The sequence below is a fragment of the Lissotriton vulgaris genome, chromosome 4_1 (assembly GCF_964263255.1).
Source record: "Lissotriton vulgaris chromosome 4_1, aLisVul1.2, whole genome shotgun sequence".
Taxonomy (NCBI): domain Eukaryota; kingdom Metazoa; phylum Chordata; class Amphibia; order Caudata; family Salamandridae; genus Lissotriton; species Lissotriton vulgaris.
Window position 1 is genome coordinate 1,904,097,329 of NC_141691.1, and position 20,458 is coordinate 1,904,117,786.

The 20,458-nt window shown below is 44.7% G+C and overlaps 1 protein-coding gene across 1 annotated transcript in view; it reads right to left on the reverse strand.

Moving 5' to 3' along the window:
- Positions 1 to 343: 343 nt before the first annotated feature.
- The window catches only part of LOC147724692 (vomeronasal type-2 receptor 26-like), a 50,103-nt gene continuing 29,988 nt past the window's right edge, over positions 344 to 20,458 (reverse strand). Inside the window, exon 6 of the mRNA XM_086918087.1 lies at positions 344 to 1,266. Within this exon, the coding sequence (XP_086774213.1) occupies positions 344 to 1,266 (923 nt within the window). The remainder of the gene's footprint in view (positions 1,267 to 20,458) is intronic.

The following is a 20,458-nucleotide window of genomic DNA, read 5'->3' on the forward strand; positions in this document are numbered from 1 at the left end:
CAAGTTATTGAATTCACAAATTCATAAATGAAATAGTTAAAAGATAAATTATATTCTTTACCTTTTACCTTAAAGGTAAATTAACAAGAAATTAACATATACAAAAAGTGAAAAAGGTTTAATAAATGCCTTCCTTTCTCAAATACTTCACAGAAAATGATGATGACAAAGAAAACCTTCAAATATTACGAATAACAAATTTCACGAAAAGTAGGCCTGATAAGAAAGAACATTCAGTTTGTCTTATAACTCAAGTCCATCAGACTTAGCTAAACGTTTACTAATGCATAATAGCCTCGCCAGTTTATTTTCCAATTTGTACGACCATCTCCCAAAGCAAACATCAAGCATTTTTCTTCACAGTTGTGTTCCTTTTTCCTGAGACATAGTCCTTGCTGTTCATATCTGGCCTGAACAGTATAATGTAACATTTAGGCATAAATATACAACAAAGCAATCCATGGATTGAAGAGAGAATGGCAAATATCTCCACGGCAACCATGTATTTCCCCTTTGTACTCACATAGGCAGGGATGAAGGAAAGCCACACAGAGACAAACACCAGCATGCTGAAGGTGATATATTTGGCTTCATTGAAGCTGTCAGGCAACTTTCGAGCCAAGAAGGCTACCAAGAAACTTATAGTGGCAAGGAAGCCAAGGTATCCAAGCATGAGCCAAAAGGCCACATTCAGCCCTTCGTGGCAATGAATGCTTATTACACCAGTGCGAGATGTCATGTCAGTTTGGGGAAACGGAGAAGCAATGGCTAACCAAACCGTACAAATAAGGACCTGGATGAAGGTGGAGATCATTATGATTGCATTAGGAAGTCGATGGCCAATCCATTTCCGTAAAGAGCTATTTGGAATGGTGGATTTAAAAGCAACAACCACCAATATAGTTTTTGCTAACACGCAAGACACGCAGATTGCAAAAGTGACCCCAGAGGCAGTTTGGCGCAAAATACAGGTAATGTGTTGGGGCTGGCCAATGAAAATCAAAGAACAAAGGAAGCACAGGCTAAGAGCGATGAGGAGTAGGTAGCTGAGATCACGATTGTTGGCCTTCACCACAGGTGTATCACGGTTCTTGATGAAGACAACCAGGATGGCTACAGGAAGGACTCCACTGATGATTGAAAGAGCAGCCAATGTGAAACCCAGACCATCGTGGTAGGAGAGGAACTCGATAGTTTTCGGAATGCATGCATCATGTCTACCATTAGCCCATTGATCTTCTGGACACTTCAAGCACTCAGTGGCATCTAGGTAAACAGGTAAAGAAAACATGTATATATATGATCAGTAAGTTGATTGCTTTTTCTGCAACAATAATTATTCTCAAAACACTTCTACTGTCGTTGCTGCTATTACCGCAAGAATTACAGTCTTAGCCTGCTGTCACAGCCTTTGCTTAGGATGTACCAGGAAGATAAATCAGTTCCACTCATACATTGATTAGTCAAGTCAAAGTAAACTTTATTCAGCTGAAGGCCATACCAGCACACACAAGATGATAAAACGTAATTTAAAATGCCATCTTATACAAGGGTCATAAACAATATCCGTTTATTTAGGGGGGCTATTTTCAATCCTGAGTATTAGGGAAGTAAAAGCAGTTCACGTTTTAGCATCTACATTTAAAGACTACTAGTCACCCCCATACCATCAACCCCAAAGACCACGATCCCATGATCAAGTAGATCAGAATTATGAGTGATCGCTCTTTAATGTGTATTCTGAGTTTGTTTTGATTAAATGCTGATTCCTAATATTTCTAATATTAATCTTTTATAAATTCAGTAGGGTGTACTGAGGCTGTAACTGAGAATGACCCATTTGCATGTGTTGTAAGAAGAGGCTTCATTTTTTAGATTTTCCATAATGTAGTAGGAAATGGTCACAGTAATATCAGTTTGCGCTACATTTTAAAAATAGCCCTGTCCCCTTTGACTTTAAATCTCAATTAAATTGCAGTAAAAAAGTGGGCAGAAACTGAAGTTTCCTCCTGAATCGGTATTATAAATAATGTGCTAATTTCACATGAGGTATTAATGCACCATGTTTTACTATCAACATATTTAGCCAGATCACACCTTGCAGAATCTAATCCTGTGGAAAGTGGTGTGGTAGCTTCTATTTCCCTGGTAATTCCACATTCTTTAGGAGACCACTCAGAATACTGCAGTACTTTTGCATGCCGGTGTTACTGAGACACACAATATCTGATGTTCTGGTAGTGAAATGATGAAATCAAGAGTGAATATATCAATGTTTTGTTAGGCATTTAGAGGGGGGTGCAGAATGCTTTCGGCGTTGAGATGAAGAAAAGCTAAGAATTATAAGCGCTTGACTTCCAACAAAACCCACATATACCTATTGGTTACGTGAACGAGCTCACTGCTTAACCTCCGAAGGAGTGCTGTGGAAGGGAGAAATCACTATTCACAATAAAAACCTTTAATGGTAAGGAACCAGTGGGAGAGAAATAGGGTAAGTAAAAATGTATTAACCACCAGGATGGCTCAGTCTGTTGATCTGTCTTAACTTAACAACAACTGATCTGTTAGAAGTTCAAATGCCTGTCTAGGCTACCATTCAATAGGGTAGTAGGAACATGTCTTACTGAGCTGACAAATTTTGAGTTTTTAGATGCTCTGTATACAAACAAGAAATTATTACTTATATTTAGCTATATCATTAGTTATTAAATGTCTAACATATTAAAGGGGCTAAGTGTGATGACCTGTCTTCCCAAGTATTCTGGTTCCATGTTGGAACCTAGTGTTTGGAACCATATGTCACCAAGGTTCCCATTACTGGTAATTCCAGGTTTGTCAGTTGTTAGATGACTGTTGGCTGGGGCTGAATAAACTATACTTATTCATCTTAACTTGGACTGTCTCAACTTTATTACACTGGCGACGTTTGAGGAGAGGTCCACGTGTGCAAGTCAGCCTCAACAACACGTATAAAGAAAAAAAGAACACTCACTCGGCTGCTGTGTGGAAGAAGGAAAGCTGATTGGCATATTCCAGGGAAGATTACAGCAAAACGAAGGAAGCGCTGTAAATAAGGAAGTGATAGACGAAAACGCGGCGAAAATCGGCAAAGGTAGACCATTTTCTTTGATTTACTAAGGAAAAGGAAAAAAAACGGAGTTTAAGAGTGACGTCGATTTTCGTGGGTAAATTCCCAAAGAAAAAAGACTGTTTGTTAGAGGAAAGTGGCAGACATCTTTGAATGGGGGCGTTTTAAGGATAAAAAGAAACAAGCCCGATCAGTCGAAGAAAGAAGTCTGATTGTTGTGTGGCAGCCATTTTGGATCGGTCTGGAAAAAAAAAGCCCAATCGACTTATGAAAAAAGACCAAGTGCATAAGAGAAGTTGGTGGCGGGCATTTTGATTTTTTTTTTTGTCGTTTTTCGAATTCATAAAGAAGAAGACAACGAGAGAGGCAGGAAATTCGGCGTTTCAACAGGAAAAACGGTATTTGGAAAATGGCATTATAGGAGTTTATTTTTGACAAAAACAGACCTGATGATATAAAAAAAGAAAAGTGGAGAAGAAGAAGGAGTGAAGTCGAAGGAGCATTTTGGACAGACTAAGGGGCATAAGCTGGAAAAGCGACAAGAGGTGTTGAAGAGACTAATCAATCTCAACTGAGTGTGTGTTTTGAAGCCTGTCAACAGTGATAGGCACACCTTATGTGGGAAGGGTGGAGGTACTTTGTTGGTGAATTATAAAGGTTAAAAAAAAGTCTAAGTATATTAAGGTGAATAGGAGTAGCAAAATGCAGAATGTAACTGCGCCTCCTTTCTTTCTGATGGAACCAGGGGAACCACTGATTAGGTGGAAAAAGTGGAAGAAAATATTCGAAAACTATGCGAGAGTGTGTGGTGCGAACTTGTCTGGCGAAAGGAAGCATGCATTGTTAATGCATTGTTTGGGAGGAGAAGGCCAGGAAATTCTGGAGACGCTTCCAGTTCTTTCACATGCAGATCAAAGGGGATTGAATGAGTATGAGGTATGTGCTAGGCAGTTGGATTTGCACTATCTTCCTAAAGTGAGTACCATCATGGAAAGGTACTACTTTGGGTTACGAGAACAAGGCAAGGAAGAGAGTGTTGAGGACTACATTACTGCGCTCAGAAAGTTGGCATCAAGTTGTAAGTTTGGGGTTTTGGTAGAAGAACGAATAAGGGATCAGTTTGTTCTGAGGTGTGTGAGTGATAAAATAAGGGAAGAGTTGTGGCTAAAGGATGAACCTGCACTTGAAGAAGTTGTAGGTATTGCAAAAAGGGTTGAACACATGTTAAAATGCGTTGGAGAACTAAGCAAGGAGAAAAAGGATGAAAAGCCAAGTAGTTCTTCAACACAAGAAGTGGTGTGTCAGGCTGTGAAGAGAGAGGATCAGAAGAAGAAAAAAGAAGTGTGTGAGGAGGAAGGGTTGAAAGGAGAGGCTGATGGTGGTTTTTCTAAAACTCAGACAAGTAAGAAATTCACAACTTCTTTTCAAGGAACTTGTTACAGATGTGGGAGATATGGGCATATGGCAAATGCGAGAGAGTGTCCTGCTCTTAAATTCAATTGCAACGTGTGTGGAAGAAAGGGACACATTGGTAGAAATTGCAGAACAAGAGTTGGGAGAGAAACAAACGAAGACTGAGACTAAGTTAGTTAGCTTTCAAATTAATGATGATGTTGTAGAACATCCTTCTGATTATGTGTTGATTGGGGAAGCACGTGGGTTGATGAAATTTGATTCATGCTCACATGTCACTTTTATTTCAAACGAGGTGTTTGAGAATGTGTTTGGAAAGGAAAAGACTTTGTGTAAACCGGATATAAGACCAACAGGTTATCAAGAACATCCCATAAAAATAATGGGTTACTTTTTTGACTGCATTGAATATAAGGGAAGGTTTACAGAAGCAAAAGTTTATGTGGTGAACAGGGGAGACAACTTGTTGAGTTGGTCTCATCAAGCAAGGTTGGGTGTGAGTCTCAATCCAAATGCTCATCCAGTTATTCAAGTACAGGCTGTAGACAATGTGGAGAACAAGTTTATAAAGAACTTTAAAGAGGTGTTCAGTGAGAAACTAGGATGCATAAAGGGTTATAATCACAACATCAAACTGAAGTTGGGAGCAGTGCCTGTTGCTGCTAAAGTAAGGCGCGTTCCAATTTGTGTAAAAGATGCTGTGGGAAAAGAGATTGAGAAGTTGTTGTCGACTGGGGTTATACAACCAGTGGAAGCAACCGAGTGGCTCGCACCAATTGTGGTCGCGAGGAAGCCTAATAATGAGATTCGGCTGTGTGTTGACCTTCGTGCTTTAAATAAAGAGGTAATAGTTGACAAATACCCTTTGCCAAACATAGAGGAGTTGGTTTCTACATTAGATGGGGCATGCTATTTTACCACCTTAGATATGGCTTCAGCCTATCACCAAGTCCCGCTGAAAGAAGAGTGTCAAGAGCTTACTAGTTTCATTACACCAATGGGTGCATTCAAGTTCTTAAGAATGCCTTTTGGGCTGGTTTCAGCAGCCTCGGTATTCCAGAGAATTATGGAAGATCTGTTCAAAGGAATACCGGGGGTAAGATGTTATCAGGATGATGTTCTCATTTCTGGTAAGAACGAACAGGAACATGATGAGAGGGTTTGCCTTGTGTTGAAGAAAATGTTGGAAGTTGGTTTAACTCTGCGTCAGAGCAAGTGCTAGTTTGGTGTCAATGAGCTAGATTATTTGGGCCACCACATCTCAAGGAAGGGCATATCTCCAAAAAAGGATCTTGTAGAAACAATTGAAAAGTTGAAGGAACCATGCTCGAAAGAAGAGGTTTCATCATTTTTGGGCATGGCGGAGTTTTACAATAAGGTCGTCAGAAATTTCGCAGATAAGACTGTTAATCTGAGGAAAATCATGTGTAAGAATGCTGTGTTTAATTGGACTGAGGAGTGTAGCAGAGAGTTTGATCAGGTGAAGATGGATCTGAGGAATGCACCAAATTTGCAGGCGTTTGTTCCAGGGGTTCCGACGGTTATTGTAACAGATGCTAGCAGTAAGGGTCTGGGTGCTTTGTTGTTACAGGTGAGGAAAGACAAGGAGGTCCTGATAGCTTGTGCTTCGAGGTGTTTGAAGGGGCGGAGTTGAATTACTCTGTCATAGAGAAAGAGGCACTAGGAATATATTGGGCTGTGAATAAATTCAGGAAGTTTGTTTGGGGTTCCTCCTTCACCGTCAGGTCTGATCACAAACCACTAAAGGAGGCCTTTGAAAAAAAGGGGTTAGACTCCATCTCAGCAAGAATAAGGAGATGGGTAATTTCGTTGCAGGAGTTTGTGTTCAAGTTGAGTACATACCAGGTAAAACTAATGTCTCTGCTGATTGTCTGTCAAGGTTGGTGGATGTGGTAGAGAATGGTGAGGAAGTTTTGGCTGACGATTTTGAGGGTGATTTAAAGGTGTGTGACGTTACCTTGGGGGCGGTGAAAGAAGATGCTTGGAGAGAAGAGCTGAGTAAGGATGAGGAGTTGAAGGAGGTCATTGTATTGTTGGAAGGTGGTAGGTCTCGTTCTTTAAAGAAACCTTGGTCTTTGATTGCTGATGAGTTGGCAGTTGTGGATGGTTTACTCATGAGAGGTACTAGGTTGGTTCCACCAGTTAATCTCAGAAGTATTCTGGTTGACATGTCTCATGAGGGACACTTAGGTATTTCAAAGACGAAAGAACGCATACGAATGGACTTCTGGTGGCCTGGTATCGATTTGTTGGTGGAACGCACCGTTAGAGATTGCTCTTCTTGTCAGGCAAGTGATAAAGTTTTAAGGACATGGTCTTCTCCAATGGTTTGCAGGAGGTTGCCTAAGTCCCCCTGGGATGAAATTGCAGTTGATATTGTGGGGCCTTTACATGGTGAGCACCAAACTCCATTTATGTTGGTTTTATTGGATTTGTATTCTAGATGGGTTGAGGTTAGTTTGGTAAGGGAGATTACAAGTGAGTCTGTTATTTCCTTTTTGGAGTCTGTCTTTAAACGTGAGAGTTTTCCGAACTCCATTCTTTCTGACAATGGGCCACAATTTTGTTCAGGGAAAGTTGAGGAGTATCTCAGTAAGTGTGGCATTGTTCACAAGAGGATTTCTTTGTATCACCCTGAGGCAAATGGTGCTTTGGAGAGACTCAACAAAACTTTGAAGGAAAGCATTCAATTGGCAAGGGTCAACAATTTGGACTGGAGAAAGGAGTTACAAAATAGAATTTCAGCATATCGATTCTCTCCTCACTCAACTACAGGAAAAACTCCATTTGAACTTTTCAAGGGTAGAGCACCTAACACTTGTTTATGTCCTGCCTGGATGATTGCAGACAAGGGTGTAAAAAATAATGAGGTGGGGGCATGGAGAGAAAGGGAATTGGAACTACAGAGGAAAAAGAAAATATATGTGGATAGAAGAAATTCTGCTAAGGTTTCAAAGTTTGTGGTGGGGGAGATGGTAAAGATCAGGGCTCCTGTAGGCTGTCAAAACTGGTGGAAGTTTTCTGTTCCTAGAACCATTGTGAAAATTTCAAAAATGCTGTAAAGACGGAGGATGGTCGCATCTGGAACAATAGTCGTGTTTCTCATTTTGGGGGTAAAGGGAAACGTGATGATATTGTTGCTGTTCCTGATCTGTGTACTAATTATTCTCGCAAGAGTGTTAGGGTATGCAGGCCTCCTCTTCACTTGCGTGATTATGTCTAGGTAGTTTCTTCTTTGATTTCTTTATCTTTCTGTTGCTTACTTCATTGCTGGACATATCAACCTGTTTAATGTTTAAGAGGGAGAATTGTGATGACCTGTCTTCCCATGTATTCTGGGTCCATGTTGGAACCTAGTGTTTGGAACCATATGTCACCAAGGTTCCCATTACTGGTAATTCCAGGTTTGTCAGTTGTTAACTGACTGTTGGCTGGGGCTGAATAAACTATACTTATTCATCTTAACTTGGACTGTCTCAGCTTTATTACACTAAGGCCTAGATGCATCATTGTAACATTTTGCGATTTCTTACTTGCGAAAATTAAGGAATCGCAATTAAGAAATCGCAAAATGCTACGCATCAAAAAATCGCAAATTTTATAGCGATTCGGTATTTTTCCTTAATTGCGATTTACAATTTGCGAATCGCAATTAAGGAAAACCCTTCCCATTCATTCCTATGGGCCAAAAGGCCCATAGGAATGAATGGGAAGGCATTCACATTTTGCGAATTTCAAATTGCGATTTGCAAAATGTGAATGCAATTTCAAGGGTGCACCCTGCACCCCTGAAATTGAAATGTAAGTGCAATTTAAACACACACATGACCCAAGGACATGTGTGTGTGTAAATGAAAACTTTCAAATATGCAACTAGTGCATGTTTGAAAGTTTTCGGTAAATTAGCATGAAGTTCAACTTCATGCTAATTTACCCGAATTCGCAATTCCAAAGTAATCATGCATTGCATTTAAGAAATCGCAAAATTGCGATTTCTTAAATGCAATCGCAATTTAAGAAATCGCAATAAAATTGCGATTTCTTAAATTGCGAAAATAGCAAAATGCTTCATGCATCCCAAAAACGGGATTTGCATTCGCAAACGGCCGAAATTTGCGATTCGCGCCGTTTGCGAATGCAAAAACCCTTGATGCATCTAGCCGAAAATGTAATAATAATAGAGATACTGTTAAAAATTGGGTTTCTGGTTGACAGAGGTATGCACCCTGGCAAAGCAGTAACAACAATCCAAGTAAATCAGATGCACACCATAAATTAACCTGTGCTCACCCTCTGGTAGCTTGGCACAGAGCAGGCAGGCTTAACTTACGAGGCAATGTGTAAAGTATTTGTGCAACACCTCTAACAGTAACACAGTGACAACACCACAAAAAATACTTCACACCCATTTATTATTTTTTGGGATTTTTTAAATGAAACAAGACCAAAACAACAACAAGCAGAAGATATGGAAATGTGTGCCAGGGGACTGCTTAAATAAGATGCTTTGTATGTGTAAATGTATGTGCTGTTTCGAAATGGAATCAAACGTGGACAGAAGGAAATGAGTGTGTACACAGCTCCAACAAGCCGGAGGGAAGAGAGGGGAGGGGGGAGGAGAAATGCGACACGGCGGGAAGGGGAGGGGGCGGAGCGGGTCAAATCAACAAACAAGCCGGAGGGAAGAGAGGGGAGGGGGGAGGAGAAATGCGACACGGCGGGAAGGGGAGGGGGCGGAACAGGGGAGGGGGCGGAACGGGGGAGGGGGCGGAGAGGGGACATGCACGCGCCCGTGACTTTTAAGGTCAATGCGCATGCGCATAAGCTTAATGCGCATGCGCATTGACCTTAAAAGTCACGGGCACTGCAAGGAATCGCCACGATTCCTTGCAGTGCAGATAAAGTGTGGATAACTCGCAATACTCTCGCCTTGCTCGATGTGCATGCGCATCGACAGGCGAGACCTAAAAATCACTAGGATCTGAATTTTTAAAGATTAAATGGAAAATAGCGCTTACAAGCAATTAGTGCCAATGGGAGTTATCTGGTCTCACAGGACTGATGAAAAGTCAAGTCGGAGACAGGAGGTACGCAAAGCCTGCTGAATAAAAGTACCTTGATCCTGGTCACACAACTAGATCTGGGGTGCAGCCAAGCGATGTGTTGATCCAGCAGTCAAGGAGATGCATCAATTTTCTCTATGCAACAATGGCAATGTGCCAGTTCTGAAGACGAATCACAAAGTCTGAGATGCGGTGGTTCCAAAGCGAATGCACTGGATTTCTCCACACAGTCAAGAGAATGCATTTTATTGCAGCAATGCAGTGTTCCGATGGCGATGCACTGGTTCCACACATCCCATCTCCTGCACCGTCGACGTTGGCTGCCTTTCGAACAGATAATCCAGTTTAAAACTCTCTGCCTCACCCACAAGATCACGGTTTGGCCCCCCAGATACTACTGGAGCTCTGCTCACGATAGGTTCCCACGCGAGCATTGCCAACAGCAGACTTGCATTTGGCTCGTACTCCTAGGGTACGCAGGAATAGAGCTTGAGGGTGCTCTTTCAGGTCTTTGGCCCCAACTCTTTGGAACTCTAATTCTCTTTTGGCACGCAGCACAAATGGGTGTGAAGTATTTTTTGTGGTGTTGTCACTGTGTTACTGTTAGAGGTGTTGCACAAATACTTTACATTGCCTCGTAAGTTAAGCCTGCCTGCTCTGTGCCAAGCTACCAGAGGGTGAGCACAGGTTAATTTATGGTGTGCATCTGATTTACTCGGATTGTTGTTACTGCTTTGCCAGGGTGCATACCTCTGTGTGACGGGGCACGGGGGCCGGAACCACAGACTACTGCCGAATGGTGGACAGCCACACCTCTTTTACCCGGCACCTTGTCCCCACAGAATATATCAACATCGTGGACCGAAGAGGACGACTCAGTCTGGATTCCGATTAGTAACTCGGAAGGGCCCTTTAAAACTTCTGAGCCAGGTAACGAGTCTCCACCCCCTGAGGGCGTTGCGGCGTCAAAAGCCGGAAAGACAGAATCCTCAGCGGACGGCGTTTCCCAAGGAGCGGAGGCACACGTGGAAGACGACGGGAGTTTCCAGGACTCGGAGCGGAAGGAGAACGACAAGCCAGGAGGCCAACGGTTCCACGCTTCGCCCCGCCACGTTCCCACAGGAGGAGCGTGGCTCCAAGAGGTACGGGGCCGGGTAGCGGGTTGGGTCGGGCGGAAGAAACAGCAGTGAATGTTTCTGTAGAAAAGCCCTCTATCCTTTACCCCTGCACGAGCACTTCCTTTCCCCACCTGTAAGGGGTAGAATAAGTGGTGCACGTACTCACGACGGTTACTCCCTCACTCCCGGTCCGGTGAGAACGTATCACAACATTATTTTGTCCTGACCCTCGTTTCCTTTCCTTTGCCGGTACCGGAGCGGAACCAAAAGACGACTCCCGGTGTGGACCTCGACCACCTGACGTCCCGAAGCCAAAGAGTCAACGCAAGAGGATTACTTTTCTTTGTCCCAATTCAAAAGACTGTGTTTTATGAAAAAGACTTACGTCCCAATAAAGCCTTCGTTAAAACCGTTACTGAAGGCGCCTGTGTTCCTCTTTTCATCAGCCCCACCTGTAGAAACAACAAGCCCCAGTGCAAACCCCAACGTCCCAACCACCTCGGAACACTCTGTCAACCAGAAACCAAAGTTTGCCCCTTTAACATGTTAGGCATTTAATAAATAATGATATAGCTAAATATAAGTAATAATTCCTTGTTTTTATACAGGGCATCTAAAAACAAAAAATTTGTCAGCTCAGTAAGACATGTTCCTACTACCCTATTTAATGGTAGCCTATATAGGGATTTGAACTTCTAACAGATCAGTTGTTGTTAAGTTAAGACAGATCAACACACTGAGCCATCCTGGTGGTTAATAAATTTTAACTTACCCTATTTCTCAATGGGTTTTAAATGCCAAGTCAACATGGCAGTAAAAATGCGCACACAGACTCTGCAGAGCCAGGCCTCATAAAGGAACACCATGCCACGTCCGCACAGCGGGCGGGTGCAGCGGGCACGCCGGCGGAGCGCCAAAGGTGCGCCAAAGGCAAGCCCGTCTGCGCCCATCTGCACTCGACCTGGGCTTAGGGCCACTCCCCCTGCTCGATCCATCCTAGGCAAGTTGATTCACAGATATAGCAGGGATGTACTGATAAAGCTCGATCTGCTAAGAGGTAATGCAACCTGCCCACGAATTGTACCAAATATTAAACCCAGGGACTAGAAACCCTGCCCAAACTGCTTAACTTGTCTACCACATATAAACCCTCTCCCACTCAATTCATTACCAAGAGCTGACCTGGCCATAATACCGGGAAAGAAGATATCGACACAACCCAGGGAAGCCATACCCTGCCAGACAAAACACTTCAGCCAGCACAACGGGATAGAAGTAAGGGTGAGCTGAGAAGTGGCTTACTCAACGTCAGATCCCTCCCCAAACATGCAACCGAGATACAGCTACTGATAGAGTCCAGCAACCTGGATGCCCTGTTTCTAACTGAAACATGGACGGTAGCTGGGCTCGAGTCAGAGCTGGGTCCGGCATGCCCAGTGGGGTACAGGGTCTTCCACAACCCCAGGCTTAAGGGACAAGGGGTGGAACTGGAGTCATCTTCAGGGAAGAACTGAACATCGCTATGTTAGACATTGAAAAAGTATCTTGTGCAGAACTCCTTGGATTCTCAATAAAACATGACTCAGGTCACTGCCTTACAGGCTTGGTATCCTACAGGCCACCAGGGGCCATTATTGCCAGGCAACAGCAGGAACTGATTGGCGTTATTAATAACATGACACTTACTCATAACAGTAACAGATGCAGGATGCCAACGGTGGACTCAAGATGCCGCACCAACCCCTGAATATTTCCGTAGGTATTAAAGAAGTACTTGTAAACTGTTAGTGTGCAAACTTAACTCCTGCACCCACCGTTGCGGGGTGCAACCCAAGAAAATGGGAAGAAAGTCACTGGTGATGATGGAGTTGTGCACTACTAGGATATCCAAGCGGTAATAATGAAGCTCAATCAGTTTCCAGGAAATACCCGGCACCGTGTCGAGACGACTGACTAACAGTACTATATCGTGGCCCTTATCAAGGTGGCGCATGTTTTTGAAAGACTACTTCACTCCATGATGCTTAAGACATGATAGATCAAGACGACCATTGCTCAATTTTGCTGACTGCCCTGACGAAGTTCTAAGAACGAAACGCGTTGGCTGTTGTTTTTACATTTCGGAATCATATCAATAAAGACTTTTACAACAAAGAAACTGATTGAGCTTCATTATTACCGCTTTGATATCCTAGTAGTGCACAACTCCATCATCGCCAGTGACTTACTCATAACAGACTACTAGTGTTGGGGGATTTTAACCTATGGACCAATGGCAAACTAGACACAGCTTTCCACAACATCACACAATCCTGTGCCAATTTAGGGCTAAAACAATGGGTAACCACTCCCACACACAGGGAAGGCAACATCTTAGACCTAATTTTCGCAGAAGAGGACCTTGTATCCATGGGAAAAACTCTACCAGTGGGATGGTCAGATCACTATTTAGTAACATTCAACGTCCATACTCAGAATAACGCAAGGCCTAGGGACAAACAGGTCAGAACCCTTATCAGCCGTGACTGGAAAGGACTATTAAAAAAAGGGGAAAGAGGGGACGCCCTTTTTCAGCTAGAAGCCCTTTTTAACCCGGAGAATGACATTACAGTGAACTATTGTTCGCTCTGTGAACACGTGACCATGAAACTTGATCAAATTGCCGCTCTGAAAGTAATCAGGAAAAGAGGCAACCCTTCCACGCCCTGGTACACGGGAAAACTGAAAAATCAGAAAATCGCCTGTAAAAAGGCGGAAAGACACTGGAGGAGGGACTACACAGAACAGAATAGACTACTCTGGAGGCTGTCAATAACAAAATATAAAAAAGAGATTGCCAAAGCAGAACACTTTGCAGCCATTATTTTGAAAGCACAAATAAGTCACAAGACATTTCTAACATAGTGAGAGAAATGTCCCACCCGAATTGCGCCAGCAGCAACATCAAACCTTCCCAGGAGCTATGCGATGGTCTGGCCTTTTCCTTACGGGATAAAATCATAAAAATAGTAGAGAATATGGAGGACTCTCCCACATACATAGCACAGCATCAGAGCACTGGGGACAGTGGGAAGAAGAGAGAAGGAATGGATAAGCACTCACCACCAAGGGCCATCCTGGACAAATTTGAAATCTCCAGAGATAAAGAGTTTGCTAAAATAGCACTCAGTATCTCCTCTGGATCCCCGCTGGATCCTTTACCCAACAAAGTTATAAAGGAATTTGGGGCTGAATTCTTTCCCTTACTCGGTCAACTATGTGGCCAATCCTTCTGCACAGGCATTGTCCCGATGGAATGGAAGCAGGTGGTTATTACACCCCTGCTAAAGAAACCAAATCTTGACCTCAGCTGCCACAAGAATTACCGACCCATCTCGCTCCTGCCGTATCCAATTAAGATCACGGAACAGCTGGTCAGTAGGTCCCTGTCCCACTTCCTGGAGACAAACGACATCCTAGAAGAGGAGCAATTTGGGTTTAGACCAGCCCATGGGACCGAGTCAGCTCTGTTGATGGTCCTGGACAACCTGCGAATGAGGGCGGACAGGGGTGATTCAGCAATTCTAAATCTGCTGGACCTGTCCTTCGCATTCGACACGGTGAGCCATGACATCCTACTGACAAGGCTGGAAACCTTTGGAGTAAAAGGAACAGCGCTCAACTGGCTGTGCTCGTACCTGGTAGATAGATGGCAGGCAGTGGCACTCCCTCCATACAAGTCTGAATTTGCCAAAGTCCCCCATGGGGTCCCACATCCTTTTTAATGCCTACATGCAACCCCTGATGGGCATCATCAAGGCTTATGATATCAGCGTGATCAACTACGCGGATGACAGGCAGCTGATGATCTCCCTTGATGGTGCCCATGCAGACTCCCTTGATACCTTTCACACCTGCATGCGGGAAATGGCAACATGGCTAAAAAGAAACTTGCTACAATTTAATAGCGGAAAAACAGAGGTCATGCAATGTAAAGTGGGGAGAATTGCCAGAAGCCTGCCTGCAGACTTCTGGCCTTTAGCCTCAGATGGACCACTGACACCAGTACAAACGGTGCGGAATCTGGGGGTCAGCTTCAACAAGAACTTAAACCTAGAGACCAACGTCAATAAACAGGTGAGCAGCTGCTTCACCTTAATGTGGGGCCTCCAAAAGCTGATTCCTCTTCTTCCAGCACAGACTAGAGCAACTGTAGTCAGGAGCACCATTCTTAGCCGCCTGGATTACTGCAACGCTCTGCTACTGGAATCTCCTGCATATCTGATTTCCAGACTCCAGAGCATCCAGGCGGCAGCAGCTAAACTGGCACTCTCACGAGCCCGCCGATCCTCCACTACTTTAGCACTGGCCGACCTACACTGGCTGCCCGTGCCTCAGAGGATCCTCTTTAAATCTCTATGTACTGTTTTTAAAGCAGTACGCGGTCAGGGTCCTAAACCACTACAAAACAAGTTCCAATGGTATGAGCCCACACGGGCCCTTCGCTTCTCATCTACTAACCTTATCAGAATACCCAGAATCAGGAAATCAACCCAGGGTGGCAGAGCCTTTAGCATAGCAGCAGCTCACCTCTGGAATAGCCTTCCAATTGCGATTAGGAAAACCAGTGAATTGTTGCCTTTCGCCAAAAAGGTCAAGACCTGGCTCTTCCCTAAAGTATAACTACCCTAGGAGCAACAGTATCTCCCCGCCATCCTTGCCCCTATGCTGTTCACTTCTTAGTTGCACCTTCTTCCTAAGCGCCAGGATGCCCGTAGGATTGCAGCGCGCTCTATAAATGATATTAATAAATAAATAAATAAATAAATGTTTAAAGTGCTACCTATGTGGGTGGCACAATCAGCGCTGCAGGCTCACTTGTAGCATTCGATTTACAGGCCCTGGGTGCAGGTAGTACACTCTACTAGGGACTCATAGGAAATGTAAAAATACCATTTGTGAATAATCAATCAAATCATGCTTAGGGGGAGAAGCACTTGCACTTAGGCACTGGTTGTTGGTGGTAAAGTACAAAAGAGTCCTAAGGCCGTCTCCTTATCCTTCGAGCTTTAGCTAATTGAACTTAAATTACGATTTTCGCAACTGTTAACCCAGCCATTCTGTTCCTTTATATTTTTCTGCAAAAGAGTCCTAAGGCAAACAACAAGAAATCAACAAAAAGATGAGGCAAACAGGCAAAACATTTGGGGAAGACCACAGTAAGGCTTTCAGTTCAAACGAGTGTCTCCCTAGATGAAAGTGGGGAGAGCTACCCAGGCACTTGGTAGTTCTCATCACTAAGGCGGAAGAACCTGGAAAGACCATCAGCATTGGAGTGGTCTACCCCAAGTCTGTGTTGCACTGTAAATTCCATTTCCTGTAGGGCAATGGATCACTTCAATAATTTTTGATGTTCACCCCTCATTTGCATTAGCCACCCAAGGGGCCTGTGGTCTGCCTGAATCAGGAAGTGAGTCCCAAACAGGTATGGTCTCAACTTCTTCAGTGCTCAGACCACAGTAAAGGCTTCCCTTTCAATAGCACTTCACCTCTGTTCCCTGGGAAATAACTTCCTAGAGATCAAAGCAGCTGTTTGAACAATGGATTCCTTGGAAAAGTCAGTGGGCCTCATTTATGAGGCCTTGCGTCAGTTTTGCACTTCCGATGGGTCACTTTTTGTGACGCATCAGCGGTGTAAAACATGCCTCCTGTTGCGCACTATTTACAAAGTGACGTATCTAAGCAGATGTGTTACTTTGTAAACCCCTGCGCTACATTATGTCTGCGTCAGGTGTAATGTATGCAGTGGGGCGTTCCCCCGCAAAAAGCCTCATAGAAGTGACGCAGTCAAATCTATGAGATTTCACTGCGTCACTTCTAGGATGCCGTTGCGTCAAAATCTTGTGCCTGCCTTACAGCAGGCGTAAGACTGACGCAGGCCCTTTCACATGGGGCTTGCCCATGTGAAAGGACACATTGCTGGAGTTGCGTCACTTTTGTAACACTCTCTAGCAATGCGTCAATTTTGCGCTTACAGATACGACAGAAATACTGACGTGTCTGTAACTCCTTGCGACATGAAGCGTCATACTGTAAATATGAAGCATCAGGTATGTCGCAGGGAGTGCGCACTGAGAAGTGAAGCATCGCTGCTAACACACAGCGATGCGTCATTTCACATAAATGATCCCCAGTGGCCTTAAGCACATGGGCAGTGGACATGGCCTGCTTTAGGGTGTGAAATGCTTTTGGCACGCCTCTGTATAGATCACATTTCTAGGCTGCTCCTTTGGAGTCAGCTATGTCAAGACGGAACAATGGTGCCATATCCCATGGCAAACCTTCTGTAGTATACTGTGAGGCCTAAGAAGGTTCTCACCTCATTTTGGGTTTTGGAGGCTCCCAAGCCATGATAATCTCTATTTTGGCCTGGAAGGGCTGCACAGTATTCGTGCCCACCAGGGTTCCTTTGTGTATCACAGATGCCCTAATTTGCACTTACTGGCCTTGGTAATCAGGCCTGCAAATTGCATGGCCTGAACACGTCCTGCAGGTGAAAAAGGTGGTCTTTTCACAGCTGCCACTGAAGGCAGCTATATCATCCACTTAAGCAGCACTGAATGCATCCGTGCCACCCAAAACCTGGTCCACCAGTCTCTGGAAGGTGGCAGGGGTATTGTTTAATCCAAAGGGGATCACTCTAAATTTGCAGTGGCCCTCTAGATTAGAGAAGGCTGACTTCTCCTTGGCTCCTTCAGTTAGGGGAATCTGCCAGTACCATCACGAAAGGTCAAAGAAACTGGACAGCCCCTAACCAGTCAATCAGTAAATCAGCCAGGGGAAATGGGATGAGCATCAGTCTTGGTGACAGAAAAGAGCATCCTATCATCTACACAGAACCTGAGGGCTGATGTGGTGTAGGTAGAGCATCTTTTAGTACCAGCACCACAGGGGTGGACCAGGGGCTACTGGAGGGTTCAATCATCCCCAAATCCAGCATCTTAGAAACCTTGGGGATATTTACAAGAAAATCGTTTTCAAAAAGCAGGGATGCACTGTTTTTACAAAAATATGGCGCACCCCTACGTTTCCCCTAGTTCTGGTGTTAAAGAAGCTGCCTAGCGCCAGCGCAGGCACCCTGCTGCCAGGTCGCAGGGGTCCCTGCACTGCAGAAGCAATTGTTTATGTGCAGAAAGTCACCTTCCTGCATATAAACAATCATTAATGGTGATTTGCTCATTCTATGTGTGCTGCATTCTGCCTGGCTGATGAGGGCTGTTAACTCAAAACCGTCCCAGGATGCTTGTTTCCGGTCCAGGGAAGACATGGTTTGTCAGTTTGGGCTGGACTGTTCCCATGAGGCACAGTGTCAAGACTGATTTGCATATAGCTGTGTCTGAACTGGGGTGGCAAAGTGAGCTAAAGAATGATGATGGACTCAACCCAGATCTGTGACTGGGGGTGAGTGTTTGAAAAGTTTCAGCACTCCGTCCATCATCTCCTTTTGTACCACTTTGTTCGCCCTAAGTTGGCAGGGTATGCCCAGACGTGGGTCCCTTGCTCAGTTTGGCACTGGATTCAAACTAGCCTGGCTGATGGGGGCTGTTAGCCCGAAACCAGTCCCAGGAGTCTTGTTTTCAGTCCAGGGAAGACATGGCTTTGCAGTTTGGGCTGGTCTGTTCCCATGAGGCACAGGGTGAAGCCTGATTTGAATATAGCTGTGTCTGAACTGGGGTGGCAAAGATAGCTAAAGAATGATGATGGATTCAACCCAGATCTGTGACTGGGGGTGAGTGTTTGGAAAATTTCAGCACTCCGTCCATCATACCCTTGCGTTTGCTATGTTCGTCCTAAGTTGGCAGTGTATGCCCAGACGTGGGTCCCTTGCTCACTTTGCCACTGGATTCAAGATAGCCTGGCTGATGAGTGCTGTTAGTCCGAAACCGGTCCCTGGTTTCTTGTTTCCAGGCCAGGGAAGACATGGCTTGGCAATTTAAGCTGGACTGTTGCCATGAGGCACGGGTTCAAGACTGACTTGCATATAGCTGTGTCTGATCTTGGGTGGCAAAGTGAGTTAAAGAATGATGATGGATTCAACCCATATCTATGACAGGGGGAGGGGAAGGGGGGAGTGTTTGAAAAGTTTCAGCACTCTGTCTATCATCTCCCTGTGTTTGCTGCTTCCTGCAGAACACATAGCGATAGCAAAAAAACAAGGAAAAATTGGTAATTTCTCCTTGTATCACCATCCTCAGACCAGGTAGTACATGGTGTTGGTTTTTAGCTCTGATCTAACTTTGTAAATCTGGGTCAGCGTAAAAAAAAGCAATGGGTGTTGAGGTGTAACCCCCAGCGCAACACCCATTGCCCACCCTTTGCCACAGGGGACTGCAGTGGAAAGGGGCATATTTACAAGGCGACGTTTAGCCACTTTCAGTGGCTTAATGCCACCTTGTAAACATGGGGAATGGCACAACACCACTGGAGCGTCAGGTGGCGTTAGGGGCTTGTAAATATGCTCCCTCATCCTTGATGCTGGCCCTCACTTTGTCAAGCAGCCTGTGAGTTTTATTCTTGCAATGGAGACTGTCTACTGTGTCCACATCATGGGTACTCAGGTGGGTATTCCCCGGAGTGAGAGAAAACAGAGAGGAGAACTGTCCCAGCAACTGGCGACAGTATCCTCTGCTGTTCTGAAATCAGGGTTGAGAAGAGGTTCACACCTTCCACTGACCAATCCTTCTCTTTGGAGGCTAAGAGATCAGGGAGAGATTCACTCTACTTCCTCCCCTCCATCTGTCACCATTAACATGGTGACCTCAGACCTCTCAAAGTGTGGTACGGAGCACCCTGCGGGGATGCCTGGGGGTCTTGATGTTCACCAGGTAGGTGCCCTTCCCCTTCCTCTCAACTATCTCATAGAGCCCAGTCCGATAGTCTTGGAGGGCCCTGGGCTCCACAGGTTCCATCAACCACACTTTCTGCCCAGGATGTAAGTCCACAGGGATAGCCATTTGGTTATAGCACTATATCATCACTTACTGGCTTGTCTCTAAGTTGTCAGAAGCTTGCTTCCACAACTTTGCTATTGGATCCTTAAGGGCAGCATGTAGCTAACTACATCCTGGGGAGCTTTCTTGGAAGCTTGCTTGCACCTTTACTTCACCAGACTGAGAGGTCCCCTTACAGAATTACTATATAGAAGCTCAAAGGGGCTGAAGGTAAACCCTTCTGTGGTAGCTCTCTGTAAGCAAAGAGAAGGCATGACAAGAGGACGTCCTACTTACGCCTCAGGCAGGCTCTTTATCATGCCTTTGAGGGTCTTGTGTATCTCTCAGCAGGCCCATTGGTTTGTGGATTGTCGGGGTGGAGGACTTGTAAGTAACTCTATACTCCTTTCAAATTGACTGCATATAAGCAGACATGAAGTTGGTGCCCTTGTCAGACACCACCTCCTTGGGAAACCCATTCTGGTGAAAATCCCCATTAGGGTCTTAGTCACTACAGGTACAGTTGCAGTCCTCAGAGGGATGGCCTAGGGTACCTTGTGGCATGATTCACCAGTTCCAGGATAAACCTGTGGCCAGATGCTGTGTGGAAATCCATAGGCCCACAATATCGATCCCTACCCTTTCAAAAGTGGTACAAATGACAAGCAAGGGATTCAGGGGTAGGGGGCTTTTAGCCTCTGCACTGCCTTCCCACTGGCCCCCAGGTCAAGCAAGTCCTACAGAAAGCATCTGAGGAAATCTTCCTCCAGGCCAATAAAAGTG